The sequence below is a fragment of the Podarcis raffonei genome, chromosome 7 (assembly GCF_027172205.1).
Source record: "Podarcis raffonei isolate rPodRaf1 chromosome 7, rPodRaf1.pri, whole genome shotgun sequence".
In the NCBI taxonomy this organism is placed as follows: Eukaryota; Metazoa; Chordata; class Lepidosauria; order Squamata; family Lacertidae; genus Podarcis; species Podarcis raffonei.
Window position 1 is genome coordinate 66,795,536 of NC_070608.1, and position 25,770 is coordinate 66,821,305.

General features: G+C 42.9%; 1 protein-coding gene across 1 annotated transcript; it reads right to left on the reverse strand.

Annotated features, from left to right (window-relative positions):
- On the reverse strand, positions 1 to 25,770 carry MYLK4 (myosin light chain kinase family member 4). The gene is made up of 13 exons (XM_053397033.1): positions 25,049 to 25,770; positions 15,158 to 15,224; positions 13,731 to 14,169; positions 12,754 to 13,025; positions 11,033 to 11,138; positions 8,956 to 9,049; positions 8,485 to 8,594; positions 6,386 to 6,527; positions 5,271 to 5,341; positions 4,041 to 4,169; positions 3,715 to 3,867; positions 2,452 to 2,530; positions 1 to 67 (listed from the first exon to the last, which is right to left on the reverse strand). Exons 1-13 carry the CDS (start codon positions 25,694 to 25,696, stop codon positions 20 to 22), a joined length of 2,358 nt encoding a protein of 785 aa, XP_053253008.1. The 5' UTR covers positions 25,697 to 25,770; the 3' UTR covers positions 1 to 19.

A 25,770-nucleotide genomic window follows, 5' to 3' on the forward strand; every position in this document is an offset into this window, starting at 1 on the left:
CTTCCATTTCTCATAGAGCTTATGGAGTCACAGGTGCCTGAGATCCAGCGGAAGCCTTAGGTTTTCTCTACAGGGAGATAAAAGAGAATGTCAGAACTGACTCGACTAGAGCCCCAGCCTTGTGATACATTTAAAACAGCGAGCAACTATAGTAGAACCTCTGCTTACGCCCGCCTCTACTTGGACCCGATCCAAGTCGCGACTGCAGCAAACCCGGAAGTAAATACCGGGTTTGCTGCAATTCGCACATGCACAGAAGCGGCTTCTGCCATTTGCACAGAGGCCGCTGCCACCGTCTGCACATGCGCGCACGGCGCTTCTACCAGTGACCCATTTTGCCTAAAGGACGGGCCGCCAGAATAGATTATGATGGTAAGTAGAGGCTCCACTGTATGTGCTATTTCTAGTTAGGTGGCTCAGGAGCACATCTAAAAGGCTCAAATCATGCAATGAATTGCAAGACTTAGTTGCAAGACACAGACTGCCTTTATGGTGGCAGAGAAATAGGTGTGCTTCCTAATCCACCCCCCTTCCAAAAGGGGAGAAATTGTGCAAATTGGGTATTTGAGTGATCAGGCATTCATGTGGGGACAGTGGCGTAGCGTGGGGGGTGCCAGGGGTGCCGGCCGCACCGGGCGCAACATCTGGGGGGGGCGCGAGTCCAGAGGGCCCAGCCGCGTCGTGCCCTCGGCCCGCCCCTATTGTCAGAGCGGCCGGCCAGCCTCCGCCTGCTCCTACCTTGCCCACCCGAGGACTGCGGCAGCGCCCGCCCCCGTGGCCACCTACCCCCGCCTCGCCCATTGGCTTGCCTCCCTTGGCCCCGCCTCTCTCCGATGGCCGCGGGGGTGTCCTGCTCGGCGCCGGCGCCTTTTTTCAGGAGGTAGGGAGGCTGGACGGGGAGGTGGGGTCGGAAGCGGGCAGAGAAGGAGGGGAGCTCGTAGCCAAAAGGGCTGCACCGGCCGGCAAAGGGCCGGGGAAAGTTTGGAGAGGAGAAACGCACCGTCATGATTTCCCGGTGGAAGCGGCAGGATTAGGGATGGCGAAGCGTAATTACGCACGAATTTCGCTGGGTGAGAGCTTCGGGGATTGATTGGCGGAAATGGGAATCAATTGGAATATGAGAAAGAGAGAGAGAGAGGGACCATCATTCATAGGCATAGATTTGTAGGGTTAGGGGGCGCAAATCCACGGGTTAGGGGGCGCAAATTACTTGCCTTGCCCCGGGTTAGGGGGCGCAAATTACTTGCCTTGCCCCGGGTGCTGACAACCCACGCTACGCCGCTGTGTGGGGAGCATCTATAACAGCGGGGGCTAAGCCCCCTTGGCGCAAGCCAGAGTACATATGCCGGGGTGGGGCACCTCACACTCTTAAATCCACATCTACAATAACCAGCATAATTTCTTCACACCAATAGGCACCACACATACATTGGTAGGTTTTTTTGGGGGGGGGGGGTTTGCTTTAAACAAATATAGATAAAAACAACCAAAATTACAAAAGAAAAATCCTTGATAATGATAATGGAAAAGGCTAAAAAACTACAAAAAATATCAAAGTGCATGGCATAGAACATAAGTCATTATGGGAAAGAAAAAAGAAAGGAAATAAGGAGAAGGCGGGGGAGGGAAATGAGCCAAAACACATGAAGGCTCGTCTATTGTACGCTTCCGTCAAGGTCACAACAGATCATTATTCTTATCAATTCTCTCTATCTGCATTCCATAGAATCCCTTATCTTGGTATCAGGGAACATTTCCCTATGCGGTATCATTCTAAACATAACCAGGTCTTTATTGATGAACCCTTATCCCCGAGATAATTATTTAAACGTTCCCATTCTTCTTTCACCATCTTTTTAGGTTTATCTCTTATTGCATCTGTCAGCTTCGCGAGCTCCAAGTACTCGCACAATTTGAATACTCATTCATCTTTAGTAGTTGGTAGTTTTAAAACACCAACAATACCAACATCAGCACAGGCATAAGAGTCTAGCCAGATAGGTTCAATAGCAGAACTGACATAGGAATAGAGATGGGTGAATTTGTCAACTTCAGTTACTCTCAGTTTCTCATCCCCCACCCCAGTCTTCAGTTTGCCCCACTGTAGATGCAGCCCGCATGAAAATTTGTGCACAGTTCTCTTAATACTTTTTGCACGTAATTTTGCCCAGCATAAGCATTATGTGGAAGCAATCTCCACATAGCAGAATGCATTTTTGTGGGTGCTACTTTCACAAAAACACACATTTTTGTATGCATCGTTTGGCTGGGAAGACTGCACCACAAAATTCAGAGCCGTACAAATTTTGAAGAAGAGATTTCCTTTGGTTCACCTTTCAGTTTGGGAAGTGTGGATTTTGGAAGATCACATTTAGCACAATGAGCTAAACCATTTTCTCCTCTGAGCCCCTGCTTAGGAACAAGAAAACAATTCTATTCTGATATACAAACCTTAGATTGCAATCTGCAATGGAGTGTTTGGTCAAATAGCCAAGGATGCTTTAAGGCTGCAGTTGCACTTAACCTCCAGCTTAAAGGAGAGTAAAAATGAGTGTCAGTATTTAATAGCTATACAGCGATTGTAGCAGTCATGTTTAAAATGTGCCCCCCCCCAAAAAACAGGATTGACTGAAAGGCAATTTTAAATTTACGGCTGAGAAACAAACCACACTTTACATTATTAACCTTTTTTAAAAGCATGCTTAAGCTGGCCACTTTTATTTTGGAAGAAAAGCAGTCACATAGGATCCCAGTTCAGAATACAATCCTGATCTCGATTGGGCCTTTATACTAGTGGGTGCACTCAGGTCCTGCTTGCAGGCTTCCTATAGACATTGGATTGGCCACTGTGAGAACAGGATGGAGCACTAGTTGGGCCTGGAAAATTTCTCCTGGAAATAATAATATTTATTTATTTATTTATTTATTTATTTATTTATACATACCCCGCCCATCTGGCTGGGCTTCCCCAACCACTCTGGGCGGCTTCCCCAAAAAAATATTAAAATACTGTAATAGATCAAACATTAAAAGCTTCCCTAAATAGGGCTGCCTTCAGATGTCTTCTAAAAGTCTGGTAGTTGTTTTTCTTTTTGACATCTGGTGGGAGGGCGTTCCACAGGGAGGGCGCCACTACCGAGAAGGCCCTCTGCCTGGTTCCCTGTAACGTGGCTTCTCGCAGTGAGGGAACCGACAAATGCAGTATAATGTTGGCTTCTGGTCACCAGGAGACAGAGATGATGTGAGAATTTGCTCAATGAAACTGGGGTTTAGCGTATTGTTATCTACCCAAAGCCCCTTAGGATTGTGGGTGGATGAATTATAAATCAAACAGATAAACGAACAATGATATTTAACTATTAACCTACGCTCAATTCACTCCTGTTGAATTAAACAGAAAAGTTCTTAAAATCTAGTCACATCATAGAGTTGTATAGTTGGAAAAGACCACAAGGGTCATCTAATCCTATCCTTCTGCCCAATATGGGACTCCAACTCAGAACCCTGAGATTAAGAACCTCATGTTCTACTGACTGAACTATCCCTGTTCATTTTACCGGATGCACACTTCAAAAGTCTCCTTGTTTATAATGGATTTTATCATTGAAACACTCTACCATTTGCGAGATACATATAAAAAGAACTTTTCAGTTTTGGAAACTGGATAACAGTTTCTGGTTGGACAGTACATTGAAGCTACTGGAATCTGGTTACCCCTTTTCCTTAATGAGAAGCTTAGTGATGAAGTCTTTAGCTTCCTCTGACACTTTTTCAAATTCCTGATCTTCAAAGTTCCACCGACAAGCCAGGATGTTGTTCAGAGTCTCATTATCATCATCACCCAGGAAAGGAGACAATCCGCTAAGCCTGCGGGAAACAGGGAAACAGGCAAAACGTTTTGTGCATTACGTAGATCATGGAGCAACGTAAACCTTCTGGACTTTGAGCAATAGTCAGAGTCCAGGAGTAGCTTTCATCAAGTTGACATCAACTGCAGAAGAAAAACACAGTCTAAACAATGTAGGCTGCAGCATACTTACAACATATAGGCAATGACACCTATACTCCACATGTCAGTAGGAAACGATACAAAGTCATAGTTTACAACTTCGGGAGCGAGGAATTCTGGAGTGCCAAAGTTGACCTTAAGCTTCTCCCTTGGTTTATATCTAATGAACGACAACGAAATTCATGAGAAACAATGACAGCAAAGATGGCGTCTACAGTATGTACAGATACTTAAGAGTTCAAAACAAAGGTTCGGATTCAAATAAGTTGATGAGCAAGTGGAACAAGGTCCACTTGTCCACAGGTCTTTCTTCCTTTCCTTTCCCCACACTCCCTGAATGTGCTCTGGAGGATTGGGGGAAAAACCCAGACTAGGTTTAGGGGACGTGCGACAGCAGTGAAGGAAGTGGAGGGGGGGAGTCCTACTGTGTGGGCAGACCACGTAGAACTCACATATATCCCACTGAACACTATATTGAATTCCACCCAAAGAAGCTTTAAATAGACAGTTTGTGGGGGCAGGCAAACAGATAGCTGTCAGGATGATGCCAGAGAATATAAAACAGGCATAGACAAACTCAGCCCTCCAGGTGTTTTGGGACTACAACTCCCATCATCCCTAGCTAACAGGACCAGTGGTCAGGGATGATGGGAGTTGTAGTCTCAAAACATCTGGAGGGCTGAGTTTGCCTGTGCCTGATATAAAACATGCTGGTGACTAGAAAGCACCTCTTGTTGTCTTGCCCCAAACTTCCTTTTCTTGTATGGCCATTGTTTTGTAATTTTGCCATTTGGTTTAGTACCGCCATCCTTAACATATGGCATGAAATAAGCCCTACTAAAGTCAACCCACTGAACATGTTGAGGATCAGAATGTGAATTTGAGAGGACTGTGTTTATTTTGATGACCACATGCAGCCTGTCACAGAGGATCTTGTGTCACGATAGCATCTTGCTCTGAATTATTTGGAAAGAAGCAAAATTGGATCCCTCTTCTGGTCTATGACAGCATTTTTGGCAACAAAAGCAGCCTTTTCACCCTTCTGTGAAGATTGCCTGTTCAGAAACTTCGACCAACATGTGTACTATCTGGTTCATCATTTAAACTACGGGAGAAATGCGTTCAAGACCGGCCATTTTTTGCTAGCCTAGAGAGTCTTTTCATTATTATTGCGCCATTTCTCCCAATATCGGATCACTTGAAAATGGACTTTGGATTTAGGAACTAAAAGATGCTGGTAGCTTGACTGAAAGCAACGTACCTCCTTGCCAGCCCAAAGTCAATAATCTTGATTTGATTTGTCTCTCTATTCACACACAGGATATTCTCAGGCTGCCAGGAGGAAGAGAAGAAAAAGAGAGCACACATTTATGAGAAATGCTACATGAAGTGGAATCAGCACATTTAAAATACAACACAGCACAAAAATATGCTTTGCAGTGCCTGCATCACGAAGCAGGTTAGACTCTGTGGACATCTCAGACTGTAATCATGTGGCATTTGAGGCTGGGAATGCTCTGCCAGGGTAGGTTTTCGCTTGCTGTGGCTTTTCTGTTTGACATAATGTAGCAAGTCAAGATAAAAAAACTCATTAGTGAGCTTTCAGAAAGGGACTGCAAGCACTCGGACTGGACTTCAGGAAGTCTGTGTTGTGATTTTGCAGCCCATTATGAATCCAGGCTGAGACATGGAATTTTTTTTAAGCTCTCCACCTCCTCCATTCTTATTTTAATACTCACCATTATTCAACATTTATCTTTCAGCTTTAGCTTCTTAGTTCACTGTTATTCCCCTCGCTATCCAGTATCTAATATATTAAATGTGGGCCTTTTTAATGTGTGTGTGTTGAGGGGGGAATGTTATTATGATTTTTTCTGTGATTTGATTATTATACTATGAGAATTATGTTGTTAATGTTGTTCACCGCCCTGGGATCTTTAGATAGAGGGCTGTATATAAATTGAATAAATAATCATAAACATAATAATTAATAATATTAACACCAGATATTGACTAAGAGGGAAGACTTAAAGATTAAATGCATCTGGGCTGTCAGGAGACAAATTGCTTGAATCCTTTTTTTTATATGGTGATGCTCTCAAATGTCACAACCTCAGCTGAAATCGGAATGAATTTGCTTTAAGGATCGCTATGTCAGATGTGTGATTTGAGTCTTCAGACACCCACCTCTGACTCCATTATTGCTGAAAGCACGATATAGTGCAGTTGTTCGTTAAGTGACCACAAAAATAAGTCTGAGAGAATCAACTGCAGATATAACACTGAAATCCAACAGCTTTTAGCCAAGCGAGTATGCCTCAAGGGAGGAAAATTGCCGCCTTTAATCTCATGGGTAGTGTAATCAATGCACTGTACCTTCAAGTCTAAATGGAGGATATACATCTGGTGCATGTACTGAACCCCTTCACAGATCTGCTTTATGAACAAGATGGTATCTATCTCTGACAAGTTGCAGTTCTCGTCAATAATTCGATCAAACAGTTCTCCTCCCTCCACACTGGAAAAAAGAGAGAATTCAAGATTCACATTACTGGAGAGACCCATAATCAAGGGTGTGTGCATTACTTACACACACACACACACACACACACACACACACACACACACTTTTTATTTAATTAAAGAAACTCACTGCAGCCAACTGAAGGCAACCAACCACGCCCTGGGCCCCCCCAAATCTCTCTCACCACCAATGAAAACTAATAAATGAATAGAAAGAGAATATACCCATGTGGCGCTGACGCAAAAACCTTGCACATACACTATGTAAAAGAATGAATGTCTACCAACAGCTTCTCTCTCTCCCTCTCCCCACCTTCCTTCTCCCCCAACTTTATAATATTAGTGTCTCACTTCAAATATGACTCATCTGTAGAAAGGATTCTATGAATGGAAAGCTGAGGTGCTTTATGTGGCTTGGAGACCCTAAAGGTAAAGGTAAAGGGACCCCTGACCATTAAAACAGTCACAAACGACTCTAGGGTTGTGGCGCTCATCTTGCTTTATTGGCCGAGGGAGCTGGAGTACAGCTTCCGGGTCATGTGGCCAGCATGACTAAGCCGCTTCTGGCGAAACCAGAGCAGCGCACGGAAACACCGTTTACCTTCCCGCCAGAGTGGTACCTATTTATCTACTTGCACTTTGATGTGCTTTCGAACTGCTAGGTGGGCAGGAGCAGGGACCGAGCAACGGGAGCTCACCCAGTTGCAGGGATTCGAATTGCCGACCTTCTGATCGGCAAGCCCTAGGCTCAGTAGTTTAGACCACAGCTCCACCCGCATCCCATAGGTGACCCTAGAAAATCCTTAATAAAAACACTTTTTTAAAAAGAAGAAGAAAATCAAAAATAATTACAAAAGTGCATTTCAGGATTTGGTTTTTCCCATGACTTAGATTGCATCCCATCCTTCCCCCACAAAAACATGAGAACACAATGCCATTGGGAGAAGCTTTCACCCAACATAGGAAGGGGTCTTGGTGGGTAGTGCTACCCCTGGGGCTGATGTGTGTACCCATTGTACATGCAGATATACATGCAAAGAGGTCCTCCATGCCAGTCTGAATTTCCCTCCTATGGAGAAGCTCTATGTACATACATCTACACATGCAGTGTGTGTGTGTGTGTGTGTGAGAGAGAGAGAGAGAGAGATACAGTGGTACCTTGGTCCTCAAATGTCTTGGTTTCCAAACGCTGAAAACCCAGAAGTGTTCCAGTTTTCAAACGTTTTTTGGAAGCTGAACGTCCAATGTGGTTGTCGACTATTGTTTCCGGGGCACCTGCACCAATCAGAAGCTGCGCCTTTTCGAACATTTCAGAAGTCAAACGGACTTCTGAAATGGATTAAGTTTGGCACTTTTGTTTTTGCTATTTATTTTGCATTTTTGAGGCTTTTTTTGTTAAATTGTTTTTTTGACTGTGTGGGAACTCAGTTCAGCTATTGACTGATTGTGTGAATGTGGAAATGGATAAAAGCCCCCCTTCCAAACATCAGTGCAGGTAAGAATTATTATTTTTTAACATCTACAATACTGTCTTATTTATTTTATAGGACAGTACATTGATTATTGCTTCCATTTTATGGATCAATGGTCTCGTTAGTAAAATTCATGTTGAATTGCTGTTTTAGGGGTTGTTTCTAAAGTCTGGAACGGATTAAGTTTGAGAACCAAGGTACCACTGTATGCATGGTGGTGTATAGGGAGAGGTTGAACCCTTCCCTCTCACAGCAGCTACAGTTAAAACAACCAACCCAACTGTGGGGGTTTTTTTCTTTGTTATTGTCAAATTCTAAATAAAGTTTTATTCTAAGATAAATAAAATAAAATAAAACAACCAACCCATGTCAAAATAAGGCTCAGAAATAAAAGGCCCATTTACTCTGTGTGTGTATATGCACATGTGTGGACACAACCGAAAGCCCAAGAAAAGGAAACAGAAGTAACATTCGACATACTATTCCATGACGAGAACAATGTCGTTCTTTGATTCAAAAGCATCATACAGCTGAATGAGGTTCACGTGGTTCAACTGGTTCATCACATTGATCTCATTCTTTACTTCGTCCTGTGAAGAATGCAAGAACAGTGCTAAATATCATGATAAATATGGCAGAAATTGGATGCACACTTGTTGCTTGACCTCACTGCTATAGAAGCGAAGAAGAAGAAGAGTTTGGATTTGATATCCCGCTTTATCACTACCCTAAGGAGTCTCAAAGCGGCTAACAATCTCCTTTCCCTTCCTCCCCCACAACAAACACTCTGTGAGGTGAGTGGGGCTGAGAGACTTCAGAGAAGTGTGACTGGCCCAAGGTCACCCAGCATCAGTAGAACAGAAGCTGCCACTTAGAAGTGGGAAAGTAATCTGCATAACAAAACCTCTTGGGCAAGGCTCTGCTGTAGGCCTGCACTCCAGTTGCCCTTACCTTTTCCTTGGCAGCTCTTGCTTTTATAATTTTGGCGGCTAATTTGAGACCCGTTGATTTTTCTTCACATCTATGCACCTGGCCAAATCGTCCACTAAAGAAAGGAAGAGAGGGAAATGTTGCTGGATCCAAGACCCATTGCGCTTCCTTTGAGATATGAGTATTCAAGTTTTCTATCCTCACTAGAATCTCATTATTTGAGGCAGAACAGTGTCTAGCACAGGCTTCCTCAACCTCGGCCCTCCAGATGTTTTTGGCCTACAACTCCCATGATCCCTAGCTAGCAGGACCACTGGTCAAGGATGATGGGAATTGTAGTCTCAAAACATCTGGAGGGCCAAGTTTGAGGAAGCTTGGTCTAGCAATTTTCCCTTATTGTGAGGTACTGCCCCACCAATCCTGCTGGACTCCTGGCTATTTCTGTCAAACCTCCTCAAATTAAGAGGAAATATACCGTATTTTTTGCTCTATAAGACTCACCTTTTCCCTCCTAAAAAGTAAGGGGAAATGTGTGTGCGTCTTATGGAGCAAATGCAGGCTACGCAGCTATCACAGAAGCCAGAAAAGCAAGTGGAATTGCTGCTTTCACTGCGCAGCGATCCTTCTTGCTATTCTGGCTTCTGAGATTCAGAATATTTTTTTTCTTGTTTTCCTCCTCTAAAAACTAGGTGCGTCTTGTGGTCTGGTGCGTCTTATAGAGCGAAAAATATGGTTTAAGAAAGGCACGCCAATGTAAGTCTGAAGGAAGAAAATAATGTGGGAGTTACCCTGAGAATGATTCCTGTAAGGAATGATGGACAGAATTGGAGATCAGGTAAGAATGGTTGGGTACCTTGAAAGTTGACACTGTCCCCACTAAGCTTTGAGTCAATTGATATACAGAGTGATATTCAATGTTAGTTATACTCAGAGTAGATACACTAAAATCAATGGACTTATATGAATTCATTTCAGTGGGGCCATTTTGAATATGACTCAGTTGGATATTACCCCAGCTTTTTAACCTATATCTTGAAAACATGGTGTCAGGGAATCAGGAGCAGGAGCACTGGGGAGAGAGGATTGGGAGAGCGAAGGGGAAGAATCTGAGGGCAGCGTAGGGGAGTATGACAGTGGCCCGAGAGATTCCATGAGCTTCTCCAGCGAATCAGAAGATTCCCAGAAGGGGGCGCCGATGGTCAGGGCAAGGGGGGTCCCAGGGGGGACGCACCAGAAACAAGGAGCCAGAGGGGAACCCCAAAGCAGCAGTGGAGGATCGGGACCAGTTTCCCCACCAGAGCATAGTGGGGGGGAGGAGTCACATGTGTCAGGGCCAGCGTCTCCTCCAGAGAGGGAGTCAGGGCTGACCACGCCTCCATCGGAGAGTGGGGGAACGGAAGGGAGGTCAGTTGCAGCTAGCCCCCCCGAAGGGGGAAGCAGTGGCAGCAGCAGTGAAACGGTCAGGAGGAAAGCTGCTGGCTGGGCGCGCGCGCCAAGTTCAAATGTGCAGGCGCGCGGAACAGCAGGAGACCCGGATGGGGAACCAGCTCCTAAAGCCCGCCGGAGGGAGGGAGAAGGCTCAGGGGAATCAGCGGGAGAAGAGGCTAGAAAGGGCGGAACCCCGGCGGGCAGGCGGACCCAGAGGAGGAAGGAGCAGCGGAGAAGGTGGAGCAAGGCTAGGATCTTAAATTGGTGTCAGGGGGGAGGAGACTCAGACGGAGCATCAGTGGTCTGACACTTTAGACGTGGGGCTGCGCGCTGCGGCTCTGGAAGTGAAACTGAACTTCAATAAAGACTTTTATACTAAACAACGAAGCAGCGTTGGTCCTTTGTGAGCTGGGACCTAGGGCAGCCCTGACACATGGCTAATTATGCCAAATGGAAAAATAATATGTTACATAACTTAGCATTTTAAACCATCGATATGTTACATTGCCTTTGTTACTGATTTTCCACTCCTCACAAAGTTGCACTTTAAATGGTTATCCATGTTGTTTTACTCTAGTTACCCCTATCGCCTAATCTACCACTGCAGTGTGATATTCAACAACTTGAAGAGATTCCTCATTCTGCTAACAATTCCTTCAATTGTACTTACCCTCCCAAAACTTCGCCCTTGTGGACATGATAATAGCTATTGATCCCTGCTCTTTTAGCTGAGACGATCCGATGATCAAAGGGAGCCGCCGGTGGTGAGATATACTCTACAAATGATAAGAAATGCATGTGAAATCCTCACATGAAGAAATTGACTTATTATGCTCATTATCTACCATTTCCACGGAACAAGCAATGTTACAATGTTCAGTACACATGCACTTTGTTTTACAAAATATTAATTCCCCCTTATACAGCAAGGCCTGATGGTGAGTTTCATTGACTACAATCAACACCGAACTTCACTCTGGACATGCACCAGAGTATATTTTGAAATTCAAAATTCTCACCTCTGTACTCAAATTCCAGGGAAGAATGGGGGGGTGGTGATATATAAACACAGGGCTTATAGTGCGGAAATTGGAGGCTACCTCTTAATTTGATTAAAGCTACAAACAGCCACCACATCAACCCACCTTGTGAGTTTAGGGAGGTAAGTCCTGGGCCTGTTTTTGTAAGTCAGGTACCGTATTTTTTGCTCTATAGGACGCACTTTTCCTCTTCCAAAAATTAAGGGGAAATGTGTGTGCGTCCTATGGAGCGAATGCAGGCTCCTTGGCTTCAGCGATAGCAACACGAAGCCTCTGAAGCGCAGAGGGAGCGCTCCCTCTGCGCTCCGGAGGCTTCGCATTGCTTTCACTGAAGCCTGGAGAGCGAGAGGGGTCAGTGCGCACCAACCCGTCTCGCTCTCCAGGCTTCAGGGATAGCTGCCTCAGTTCCCGCTGCGCTCCAAAGGCTTCAGGTTCCTTTCGCTGAAGCCAGGAGAGCAAGACTCTCCTGGCTTCAGCAGAGAGGGAGAGCTGCACAGCGCCCCTTCAGCCAAGCGGGAGGAGAAATCGAAGGGGCTTCATTTCTCCTGCCGCTTCGCTGAAGGGGCGCTGAGCAGAGAGGGGGAGATTTATTTTTTCTTGTTCTCCCCCTCTAAAACAAGTTGCGTCCTATGGTCCGGTGTGTCCTATAGAGCGAAAAATACGGTACTTACTAAAAGCCATTTGTGTGAATAACAACACATGAAAGCATTTCCTTTTGCCCCAGAAAGTATAATCTTTTCAATTTGCGTTAAGAGGCTCCTAAGAACTGGATTTATCAGGAATCTGGAATCCAAGACATGGGACCATCTTTGAGCAAGCTGGGCAGCTATCTAGTTCTCTGTGAATAATTCAAAAGAGCCTCGTGGGTATAAAGATACAACAACAAGGTGATATCTTTCCAGTGGCTTTCCGTGGATTCTTACATCACCACTTTTGAAAATAATTAAATAAAGGGTAGAATTGCAAGGGTTTCTCACCCCATGACGAATTTTTCCTGTAAAAAAATAATCTTGTGAACTTCCTGAGGACTGTGCCTTAACTTCACAAAATAAAAAAACAAAAAGAAGACTCACATTTTGCAAAAGCCTCAAGCCCTGTTAGTTGGTACAAAACAACAACCCCCAATGATCAAGTCGCCATGGGGCTTCAGAACAGACTCCACAGAAAGCTTTTGAACTTCCTCATTCTCAAAACGGATTGTCAGCTGGGGGGAATTAACAAAATAACACCCCTGAAGTTTCATGCAAGCTCTATTAACTCCTGGGAAGTTAATTAAAGATGCAAGGTACACTTCATTTTGCTTGGCATCATCACCATGCATATCTATGTTGTTTTCTAAGCCAGGTTGTACCAATTGTAATACTGTCTCCTATTGAAGCTTCTTGCTTATTCTCAGTCTTCTTGGGTGTGGAATCAGATCCATTTGTTTTCCCAGGCAAGGCAGGCTGTGCCTCTTTTGGCTTCGTCGCTCCTTTGGGTTTCTGTCCATCCTTAGCATTCGCTGCATCTACCCTGCTCTTTTTGCTTTCCTCTTTGGTAAGACCAAAGTCATTCACACGGCGCTTACTGCTGCCATTCAGCTCATCTTTTGGAGGGAATGAGGCCTTTTCACTGACCTTATGCCTGCAGGATGAGGGATACAGATTATTCTAATGGCATCGTGAGAGTGGAGTTGGAATGAAGCAAAAAATATAGGTTAAAACAAAACAATGTAAGGAGCTTGTTACTTTTTTTAGTGTTTGCGTTTCATGCCTAAACAAAATGCATATGGTAAACAAAATGCATACGAGAAAATAACTGCACAAAAAGCAGCTGGTGTCTTCACCATTTTATACTTTATTGATCTCTGCAAACTTCAGACCAGACCAGAGCAAATCACAAAGAATGCAAGTACTAAGTTCTATATATTTTGGATACAGAGATACTAAACATCACTAGATAGGCAAGGGAAGAATATTCAAATATTAATTTTCAACGGGGAGATTGTGTATTGGAACAATCAGTAACTATCATTACCATTTGTAAAAACTCACATTTTAAAATGGTATTTTCCTATACTTTTATTTGTAATAGTACTATGTTTGCATGTTATACTAACAATAAATAAAACAAAGTAACATTTCAATCGTTATTGGTTGCTAGTGGAGCTTTGTCATTTTGCCATCTCCAAACCAATATGTTCGTCTGTTTTGCCAAGTATGACAGATTTTTAAAATGCAAATTCAGTGTTGTATGTGACCTTTGCATAAATCACACCAAACTTCATGCATGCAATAATCTTTAATAGGTAACTGCATGATATTTGAGGAATTATCATATAAAACCTACCTGACATCTTGATTCTGGCTTATTGATGGACTGCTGAGATCTTCTGCTGTATCTTCACCTGGGGATGTAGTTTCTGGTACTTCTGTTTCTTCATCTCTGCTAGTATCTGTTCCTTCAACATCTTTTCCTGCTTTCTCTGGGCTTTCTTCAGACCTCTGATGCTTTTTTACAACTCCTAAAGCATCACTCTTTGTATCGTCGCTACTCGGTTTTTTACAAACGGCCTTCACTTCTGCCAGTTTTTTCCCTGTTGTCTTCGGGAGCGAGCCTTTCCAATTTTTGCTATGGCTGTCCTCTGCCTTCTCCTTTGACTCATGAGTAAGAGGTTTAAGGGAACTTCTCTGAACAAAAAGAGCACTTGCCTTCTCAGTATTCTCCTTGTTGAGTTTATGGACCTTTTCTGTGTGGGAAAACGATTCTGGGCTCCCATCAGATTCCTCTGGAACCAAACAGAAAACAGCAGCCATTTGAATGAAAGAAGAACATGTATGGCAGCATTTCAGTTGTTTTGGGGGGGAAGTCATTTGTTTCTCCCTCTTTCCTCCCTTTATTCTACCCTGATACAAAAGGTAACCCAAGATATTCCATGTACTGGAACAAAAGAACAAAACAACACCTCAAAAAATTCTGCAAGCTGAGTCAACAAGTATAGTTTGCAGTGTGTATAGTTTGGTCTGAAATATTAAAATTCTGTTTGAGAAATCTTCTAATTCAGGGGGCAGCCAACTTTTTCAGCAGGCGGCCGGTCCAGTTTGCCTCAGACCTTGGGGCGGGCAGATTATATTTTGAAAAATAATAATGAACGAATTCCTATGCCCCACAAATAACCCAGAGATGCATTTTAAATAAAAGGACACATTCTACTGATGTAAAAACCTGCTGATTCCCAGACCGTCCACGGGTCAGATTTAGAAGGCAATTGGGCCGGATCCAGGCCCTGGGCCTTAGTTTGCCTACCCATGTTCTAAGTGGTAAGTAACATGGCTGACATACAGTGGTACCTCGGGTTACGAACTTAATTCATTCCGGAGGTCCGTTCTTTACCCGAAACCGTTCTTAACCTGAGGCGCGCTTTCGCTAATGGGGCCTCCCGCTGCTGCCATGCCACCAGTGTGCGATTTCCATTCTCATCCTGGGGCAAAGTTTGCAACCCGAAGTACTACTTCCGAGTTAGCGGAGTTTGTAACCCGAAGCGTTTGTAACCCGAGGTACCACTGTATTTACAGGAATAAGTTTAGGCTTATAAGAATAAAACAAGCTAGTCTAGAGGTCCTATGGGCAAGAGACCAAGGTTGAGAAATTTCACCTCAGAATGCCCTGCAGTGCTAAAGCCCCTTTCCCCTTTGACAAATCTAGTCCCTCTTCTCTAGGGCACAAGGCTAGGCATAGAAAGGTATTGCCATTATGTTTAGAAGACAAAAACTAACCTGAGGAATCTGGTGGTTTCTTCTTCTTTATCAATTTTGTTCCCTTTCCGGCTAGATATGATCTTTCCTAGGGGGAAAGGAGCAAGCAAACACATTAGACCCTTAATTCGTAATACACTTCCTTTGCAAAACTGCACCTTCTCTTCTGTAAGCCACATATTTTTCCACAACTTCTAATCAAATCCAGCTCTGGAAACACCTATAATTACTTCCCATGGCCACTACCTGCAACTGGAACATGCCTATTTGAACAGACTTTAGGGAAGACAGTCGTGGTCCTGCACTTCCAAACAATGACATTGGCTTATTTGATGGGAAGGTATGCAAAAGCTCCCATGAGCTGGCCATTTGTGGTTTAAGAGTGGTCAAGGTTCATACCATAGATTTTGCCTAGACAAAGATTTTTGTCTGAAATTCTCAAAGGAATGTCTGTTATGGGAAAGCCTCTTTCCAAATTGGGCAATTATGCGATATGTAATGTTGCCATTTTTGCTCCAACACTACACACACATAGACACAAATCAGAAATAAGTTCACTGAAGAATAATAATAATAATAATAATAATAATAATAATAATAATAATAGGAAGAATAAGAAGAAGCTGTTCTGGGGCCAGTTATCTGCTTATGTTTTTATTATCAGACTGGCCAATAATTCTCCCCTCCCAATTGCTAGCTGTACATTTTAAACTCGTACTTTTTAGTATTCAGTGATGACCAACCGTTATAAATGGAGTTGAACTGAATTCTGTGCAAACTATGAAGTAGGTTATTTGCATAAAACACCATTGTTAAAGGTCTTCACTGCTCAGAGAGTTAATGCCAGATAGCTTATTGTTTCAAAACAATGTATGGTGGTTCCCTCACTGCGAGAAGTGAAACTACAGGGAACCAGGCAGAGGGCCTTCTCAGTAGTGGCTCCCACCCTGTGGAAGGGTTCCCATCAGATGTCAAAGAAATAAACAACTATCTGACTTTTAGAAGACATCTGAAGGCAGCCCTCTTTAGGGAAGTTTATAATATTTGAAGTTTTATTCTGTTTTTAATGTTCTGTTGAAAGCCAATCAGATGGGCAGGGTAGAAATAATAAATTGTTGTTGTTGTTGTTGTTCCATCCTTATTCATCTTTCTTGTAGTTTTGATTCTCTGCCTCTCCTGCTCCATGTCTTCACAGTCCCCTTGCTTCTCTTCCCCATTTCCACTAACAATTTCCTCATACTTTATAACAGGAGCATTGACTTAAAAATCTATAACTGCCCCTTGGTCCTCAACAGTTAGAAGGAAGGGAAGGAAGAATATGTCAATTTTGGTTCTCTGCTTCTCATTTCCTAATATTAATTTCTCCAAATTTCCGCAGCAATTTGTGATTTAAAAAAATCCTCTTTAAAATTCTTCAGCATTTTGATTAATACACACAATTTTGCAAACAATTTGTCCTAATGTGATGCATCTTATGTTACTTTCAATAATGTAGTCATATTTATGCACACTTTAACCTAATCTATGCATTGTTGTAAACTTTATCTGGTTGGAGAACTGCACCGAAAAATTCAGATAAATGCGAATTTTGAAGGATGAATGTGTTTCCATTCTCATATTTATTGGGAAAGTGTGAATTTGATAATTCGCCTTTCAGTGTGACCTTAACTAAATTTCTCCTCCATCCCTACCATGAACATTCTGCATATTACAACCACTTAGCTAAGCCACTCTGAGGGTTTATTTTACAAGTGAGATATATATCACTGAAATAAATAGCCATCGGGAAAGAAGTTCAGAGATTATCATTAGCTTTCTTCAGTTTGCCAAGCATAGTCTTGCTATCTGATTTTAATCTGTTATGTGCTGATCACTGTGATGCATTAGAAAACAACAGTGCTGAAACAAACCGGTAAGATTTGCTACCATAAAATTATGTTGGCACATTCACGGGAGTTCTGAGTATGTGATACACCCTGCCTGGTACAACTTCTCCGTAGTCTACAATGCTACAGTGACATCTAGAGGAAGCTTTTATGAATATACTGCTCACAGAAAAAAGCAGAATGTCAGAAAATAAGAACTGCCTCTCAGGATCAGTCCCAGGTCCACTGTGATCTGCATTCAGCTTTCAGAAATGTTAACCAAATGTTGTAAAATAGCCCCTGTTGCCTTTCCACCCACCTGACTCCCAGCATCTGATTACCCAAGATACACTACCAATTGTTAGGCTGCCAAATATTAAATGATTACGGGCTGTATCTGTGACAGCCACCTCTCAGCCACCCTGGGTCCTGTGCCACTGGGGAAAATGAGATCCATCCACAACCGCTCTGTCTGCGCACCTTTCCCCCTGCTCAAGACATTATTGCCACCTCTTGAGAGTCCCATGGACTGCAAGAAGATCAAACCTCTCCATTCTTAAGGAAACCAGCCCTGAGTGCTCACTGGAAGGACAGATCGTGAAGCTGAGGCTCCAATACTTTGGCCACCTCATGGGAAGAAAAGACTCCCAGGAAAAGACCCTGATGTTGGGAAAGATTGAGGGCACAAGGAGAAGGGGACGACAGATGAACAGATGGTTGGACAGTGTTCTCGAAGCTACCAACATGAGTCTGACCAAACTGCGGGAGGCAGTGGAAGACAGGAGTGCCTGGCATGCTCTGGTCCATGGGGTCACAAAGAGTCGGACACGACTAAACGACTAAACAACAACAACCCTTTATCAATCAACCAAAAAACTTCCCTTTGGTTTCCATGAAGCCCCTTGAGGTAGCATGGTTTATGGCTCATAGGCATGGAGGTGTTTCAAATAAGATAATATTACAACAGGGTTATGAAAGATAATCTGCAATCACATTTTGATTCAAAGGGTTTGAGGAGTTTTCCATTTTTCCTCTGTGTTTGAGTATTACATTTAGGCCTATCTCTTCCCAACTGCAGTTGAGGTGGCAAATCTATGTCTGAGAATACTACTTCAGACTTCAGGTGGGGGCTTGCATGGCAGAATCAACCCCCAACAAAACAAAAACATCCTTATGCATAGAAAAATAGAATGTCAGCGGAAAGAATGGGCTAGAAATATATTTCCTGACATTTTGTTTACCGTGTGCAAGGATTATTTTTACATTGGTACATTCATTTCCATGGTCTGAAGTGGTTCAGTCCAAATACACAGGTTCCCCAACTCAGCTGCTGTTTGGCTCCTTGCTCTAACCCTGCAAAATATTTGCTTTCAATTACCACTTTCCCTCAATCAGCCAGGTCGCACTTTATTTGGCAGCACCGTGGAACAGGTTGCTTTCAAGGCGAACGGGTGTTGTACCACGCTCAACAGTATCTCCTTTCTATAAGGTCTCTGGCTGCTCCTTCCAGAACATAATATTTGCCTAAAATTCTTGCTGGGGCAATGTGTTCTCTGAGCAGCCAAGTTAACTCTGTTGACACCGTTTCCTATCCAGAATGCTTTAGTCTGACCTGGTACTTGGATGAGATTGTTTGAAAGAAATATGTGCTGAAAAAGGCAGGAATTAGACATGAAGGCGTCATTAGGCATAAATATCGTGCTTTTAGTAGCAATTTGAAATTCGTTCCAAAATTAACTTGGAGTTTTTATGAACACCTGACTTCACTGAATTCCTTCTTTATACACCACCAGGATGAACCTGGCAATGTTTCTGATACTCAGCCTTCTTTTTTCTTTCTTTATTCACCTAATAAAACCCTTTGATTTTCTTCCCACTGCCAGAAGCACTATAATGAACATTTCATGAAGTTGCCTCCACCTCCCAGCCTTTATCATCCCATCAGGTTAAATTGGGTGCCAAAACTGAACTGTTCTGTGGCTTCAGTTCAATTGCACTTAACAGGTCATAATATAGGGAAATTTGCATCTGCAAATACTACATTGCCTGTACATGAGTGTTTATATCGGGAGCTTCTGGAAATAAAAAAATAAAATAAAAATCTCTTGGAGATTTATTAGGATCAGATATCCCACTTCTGTGTCAGTCCCATTAATAGTTGTGGTTCAGTTACTTGATCTGAGTGATGATAACAAGTACTGCAGCATGCCATTCCCAGCCAAACTAACGTCATGAATCTTGATATATAAGCACCAATACAGAGTAGACATGTTTTCCCTGACAGCAACCCACGTGCATCTATACCGATGCCTCAACATATCGACTTTTTTTAGCATCAGGGCATGAGACATCACTTGAGTAAATGCCCTGGGGCTGCTGAAAGCCAACATTCCTCTTTTAGATTCCTCCCCATATTTCTTGTGACATTTGTTCCGATGTACATACTGATAGGATACAAAAATCAGAGGATACCAAATAAACTTGTCAGGGATCTACATAACCTTCGTGGAGTTTGTAAGGGGTTTATAAAACTTTTCTGTTTCAAATTTCCTGACAGCCTCCTACGTGTGTACCATATGGGTTCTTAAAAACCCTCATTTATGTTATGAAATTCCTTTAGCTGCTGTTCTCCTGCAGCACCATAGCACAAAGCAGTAGCACAAGGCATCACAAAAGGAAGACACATCACACATACTGCGTCATGACTCTGCGTTCAGCAGAGAACCAGTCTTTTCACCTTGTCGTGTGTTGTTCAGGATCAACAGAACTTCCAGGATGACAACCATGGCACAAAAGGTTGGGTACCACAGATCCACCTCACTTGATTCCAGCTCTACTGATGACTTTAAACTTGGTGACTCATATGTCACTATGTGAAGTGGGGCATTTGGAAACCTCTGGGTAGAACACTTCCACCAGGTAGAGGGCCTTCACGGTAGTGGCACCCGCCCTGTGGAACGCCCTCCCACCAGATGTCAAAGAGAAGAACAACTACTAGACTTTTAGAAGATATCTGAAGGCAGCCCTGTTTAGGGAAGCTTTTAATGTTTATCAGACCACTGTATTTTAATATTTTGTTGGCAGCCTCCCAGGGTGGCTAGGGAGACCCAGCCAGATGGGTGCGGTATAAATAATAAATTATTATTATTATTATTATCAGCTCAAGGATTTCTGCTCGTCAGGCGGAACCATTTCCACTCTTCTCTTGGAGTCAATATTGTATTAGCACAACAATTTAGTTGAATCCGGCCATTTGTGTTTGAAGTAACTTCCGATAATAAGAAAACTCTGTCTATGGTGTATGAGCTGCAATGGCTTCAGTTCTGCAGTAACCATCAACGGGTGACTATGATGATTTGAGTCAGAATTCCTCTATTTATCTCCAGAAGGCACCGTTCTAACAACCACGCCATAATGTTTACTGCTAATACAATGCAAGGTGCAATTAAAATCACATTAAAAACACTACAAAGGGCCATTTTACATATGCGTGTTGATCACTTCTTTCATTACTCAGGTCATGGCTATTAGTCCTAATAGCTATATAAAATCTGCAGGTTCAAAGACAAGATAACTCTGAGAATCAATTGCTAGGGAGGGGGAAACTTCTTCATGGCTTATTTCTGGATTTCCCAGAGTTGCCACTATAGGAAGCAGGATGCCAGAGTCTAATCTACCAGAACTCACTTACGTTCCCATATTCACTTTGTAAAGACAACACTTTTCAGTGCAAACAGTCACTGCATTGGTTAAAGGAGTCGTTGAGTGCTGAGTTATTAATTATGCACAAATGGATCAATCAACCCTTAGTGAGCCTTTTCCGAGCAAGAGGCCACCTGTCAGGGACCGGGCAGAGGAGGAATGGTGGAGACCGCCTCCTCATCCTGACCCTTCCAGGGAGGAGAAAGAGGAAGACAGTATAGATTTACAACAGGGGTTTGCGGGAGGTCATAGCTCAGAGGCAGATGAGGGGGAAAGTTGGGAAATTATGGGAGAGGAGTAGGCAAAGCTGGAGCAGCAGCTGACTGACACATTGTCATTAGAAAGCACTCCAGACCCACCATCTCCCAGAACCCGGCGAGCCTTAAAAGTAGGAGAGCAAAGAGCTTGAAGGCAGAGGGCACTTAGTGGCACCTGTAAAGGAGGTGATGATGATGATGACAAATGAGGAAATGGGAGAGAAGGGGGTGGAGATTCACTCTGGACAACACCATTATCCAAGAGGCTGGGTTCTATAGCCTCTCTCTCTCTGTAAAGTTTGAAATAAAAAAGGACTGTAAGAAACTTTTCCTTGTCTTTGCAACTTCCTGGGCAACCAGCCGGGAGCCGCTGACAGCACCCTGATACCACCTGAAGACTTGATCTTTCTTTATAGCTTGAGCACTCTTTTCAGTTCTGGGAAACTGCTTCTAGCCAAATCACAGAGCTGAGGAATATGGAAGTTAACTATTCCCTTTATTTCCAAAGTTCAGCCTGGTAATACTGTTGCATCCATTGTCAAAACTGCACACACGCTCCCCAAACATGAGGGATGTATCAGAAAACTGGGAGGGGGGAGACACATCCCAAGATTTGAAACCTATTCGTAATTTTTAAACAAAGAAACAAGCACAGCCTAAGCAAGAAGAGACCTCAACACAGTCCACCGACTATATGGTTAGCAATAATAAATAAATAAATAGTGCCTTGATGATACATGTCTCTTAAGTGCAATCCAGTTTGGAATAAGCCTCGGAGCTTTCAGTAGTTCTATAGAAAAACCACTGTTTCCCCTCCCTGTAGAGTGAATGATGATATTCTAATTGACAATTGCACTCAGAACAACAGTAAATACTGGGCCTAACATGACAGGCAGTCGCAGTGAAAGAAAGAGACAAACCCAGCTGTAATGAATTACAGCGAGTTCATTTCAATGTTTGTTCAAGAAAATCTGAATTATAGCCTGGTTTTACTTAATATGCATGTTTAACAAATCCAGCTGTGGTTTATGAGCTTGAGCCAATGATTATTTTCATGGACAGTTGGACTGATCTTGGATTCCTTTAAAATACAGTCCGGTTAGGCAAGTTTAATTTCGTGTCTGTACCCCCGTTTAATTTCAGAAGGAAGCACAAAGTATATTACAATGGTATGCTAAAACAATTACAATTACAACTAAAATGGCAAATCTAACAATATGGAAAAATACTGAGGAATAAAAGTGCTTTAATATTCTCCTTGGAAGTTGATAGTCATGGTGTTAAGGGAGCCCAGAGATATGGTGCTGGGAGGCTGCCCTCAAAACATTTACTGATAAAAGTTCATTTTGCCGTGAATGAAATGTTCAAGGTCTGGATCATAAGGTATGAATTCTTAGGGTTATTTTAACCATTACTTTTCCCAACACAAGTATTAATTACCATGCTTGGGAAAGCATGGGCATTATAATTTTGGGGATCTGACATATCCCCTTTCACTACTGGCTATTTTTTTTTTAATTAAAAAAACAAACTCTGGTACCTGGAGAAAAGGGGGAAAGACTTTATTTTACAACAAAAGTGGTAAAACCAATGTGTCAGGAGATAGAATTCTTTCAAGAAACAGGTGTAGGTGTGTGTGATGAATTCAGTGGATGTTACAGGCTTCTAAACAAGATGGTAAATGCACAGATTATTTTCAGGGAGCCCCAGTTGAAATAAGATGGTGTGCAGAGAGTGTTTGTCGATTTCAGCAGCTCATAAAGTCAACTGTGTGAGATGACCTCATTCATATAGACAATCTGAATGTCCTTATGCAAAAGAAGCTTCCTATGGTTTCATTCACTTACACAATACATTGGTTTTCCATTAGGTTATCACTATTTTAAAACAGTGCTTGCAAGGTAATCTAGATTATATGGGGAAACCTTGGCCTGAAAGACTGAAAGGAAATATTTCACAAGATGCTGTCCTGCTGCTGCCCAGACTCCCTTGGCCCTTATTGAATTACATGTGTTTACTCCAGCCAGGCGTTATCCAACAAGGAAGTGGGGCTGTTTAAGGATAATGCTTTTGCAAAGCCCCTGAATGCAGCAGTGAAAAGTCTTAAAGTTAGATGAACTAGTTAATAAGTCAATGAGTATAGAGAAATGACTAGGATTGTGAGCTGTGCACTATGAAGTCCCTGCTTCAAATCCTGTGTCGGCTACAGGCTGACTACGAAGGCAAGACACTATTGTCTAAGCTCCATGGTCAATATGGAGATAATAATGCAGGCCTCACTTACAGGGATGTTGTATTGATCACTGAGGTAATGCACACTGAACACTTTGAATGTTCTGTACAAATTATGACTATTACTTATGAACTGAAGCAGTTCCGTTCCAGTCATATTAGCTGTTATGTACTGAGTTGAATAGGATCCAAAATGCAGCAGTCTGATTGGTCCTAGAACAATAGGATCAAAAATGCAGCAGTCTGATTGGTCCTAGAACAATGCAGCAGTATGATTGGTCCGCAGGAGCCACCCAATCAAGCTCCAGGTGGAAGTGAATCCACAACCTGATTGGCCTACAGGAGAATCCCGGAATTAGCCAATCACGTGGGGCCCATTGTGTAAATAATGTATATAAAGCAGATATTGTGGGGGAACTTCCATTCCTCCTCACCACTATGAGCTGAATAAAGAGTATGAAATCCACTCTCGACTCCGAGTATATTTCATTAGCAATGGACTTAGGGACCAGTTTGTGAAACTCCATTTTTTCCTATCACATTTCAAAATCTCTGTGGCAATGAAGTGGATCCAAAAAAGGTCTGAAAGGGTTGGGTACATTTCTAATAATGGAACTGATTTAGACTTGAATGGTTTGTATGGAAGAGAACACCTGCCTGCCACTAGTTAATAGCTAGGTTCTCCTTTAACACTTAACTATGGTCTAATGGTAAATCTTCACTGTGGTTTGCAAAAACAAGCCAGCATCGTAAACTTGGGTTTGATATTACTTTGTTTCTACCATAGTTAGAATGAATCGTAGTTTGTTCAGATGGAACTGCAAGCTATGGTTAATCTAAAATGGAAGTGAAAGCACCCAAACTGCCCTTGTGACTGCTCTGAAGGACTAGGGAGTTCAGGGGTTACCCAGGTTCACTCTTGCAATGCGAAACTATGGTTTAGTGTTACATCTAAAGTAGTCCAATATCTACACCCATGCCTACCCTGAAATAGCTTGTTACATGTACAGCGTTCCTTTTATATTTTACACACACAAAAACCCATAACCTGCAGCAAAGGTGTTCAGGGAACTGAAAATGTAAAGTTCTACTCAATGAAAGTACCAAATACCTTTAATTAGATATTAAAAAGTGCCACTTTGTTTGGTTGTGGTTTTTTTGATATTACGGCACACAGAATCTGCAGAGAGGTACTTTATATTAATTTACGTTCATAAAGCACTTTTCCAAATGACTAGAGTCTCAGAAATAATTTCTGACATTTTGTTAGAAACAGGTTGTGCTGAAATAATAACTGAGAATAATGAGATTGGGATTTCTCCCTTATTTGTGGTTTCTAGAATGGGCATACTGTTACCCAAACATTAAGACAAAGCTCCATGTGCCATTATTACGGTGTGATTTTGCATTGCTCAAAATGCTCAAAATTAGGAGCTTTAAAAAAAATAAAAACAAAATCCAAACCTGAATGACTTGTTACAGTTAACAAGGGGTTGGATCCAGGGCTGCCTGGAGCAGAACTTTGCTAAAAGTATAGAGAGAGCCCTGGATGGAAAATTTCTCCCTTCTTTCTGCAGGCCCCTGCACCTTCCCAAACGGCTTTGAAGGGTTGAGGTTGAACCCTCCAGAACGCTGGAGGTGGTGCTGGGAGTTGCAGCATGGAAAGGAAATCTCTGGCTATCCCCTCCCCTCCCTTCCTCCCATGCGGAGCCTCAGCTGGATCTGAGTCACTGTCACAAATGGAAGGAACCTTTCCTGTATCAGAAGATCTGGACCTAGCCCAAAACTACTTCCCCTGAGCACAAAGGAGGGAAGGGGGCACAAAGCACATTAGGCTCTTAAATAGCTGGGCTCACCTTTTCATTCCATTTGCTGAACAGCGCATCCTTTTTCTCCGAGAACGCCTGCATCCTGAAAAGGTTTCCCGATCTATCTTTCCGCAGGTAGCCACCGACTCTAAGGAGCTTATGAGGAACTTCATTTCTGCGGATGAGGTCTGTGATGGTAGAAGTCTTCAGTTTTTCTACCAAACAGCCAAGGAGTTGCTGGACTCCCAGGACCAATTGCTCAAGCCCATCTAACCTTTTGGCTTGTTGTTCTGCACTCCTGTTCATGTCGGCAAGCTTCTTGTCAATTTCTAGGCATAAAGTTGTGACATCAGAACCATTCGGCTTCTCAGGTGTTATGGCGGACGGTCGGAGTGCAGAGTCCCTTCCTTTTTCCTTTAAGAGCGCCATGTTCTTTTCCATACAGCAGATTTCCTGCGAAAAGTAATCCAACTTCTGAAGGACATTGTCTTGCCCAGTCAACAACCTGCTTATTTTCTGATCCAAGGAAGCAATATCCAGCCCACTCATTTGTTCAGGGGGGCTGACATCCTTGCTTGAAATTTGGGGAGCAGGTGAGTCTTCCTCTTCACCAGAAGGTCGCTGGTTTTGTAAAGCATTCGGGTCAAATATTTTGGCCAAGGAGTTTACCACTGACTTTTTGTTGGAGGCGGTCATTCTGCCTATTTACACAGACGCATATATGATATCAATGAAAACAGCATATTCAGAGGGCTTGGCAGCCAGTTTCC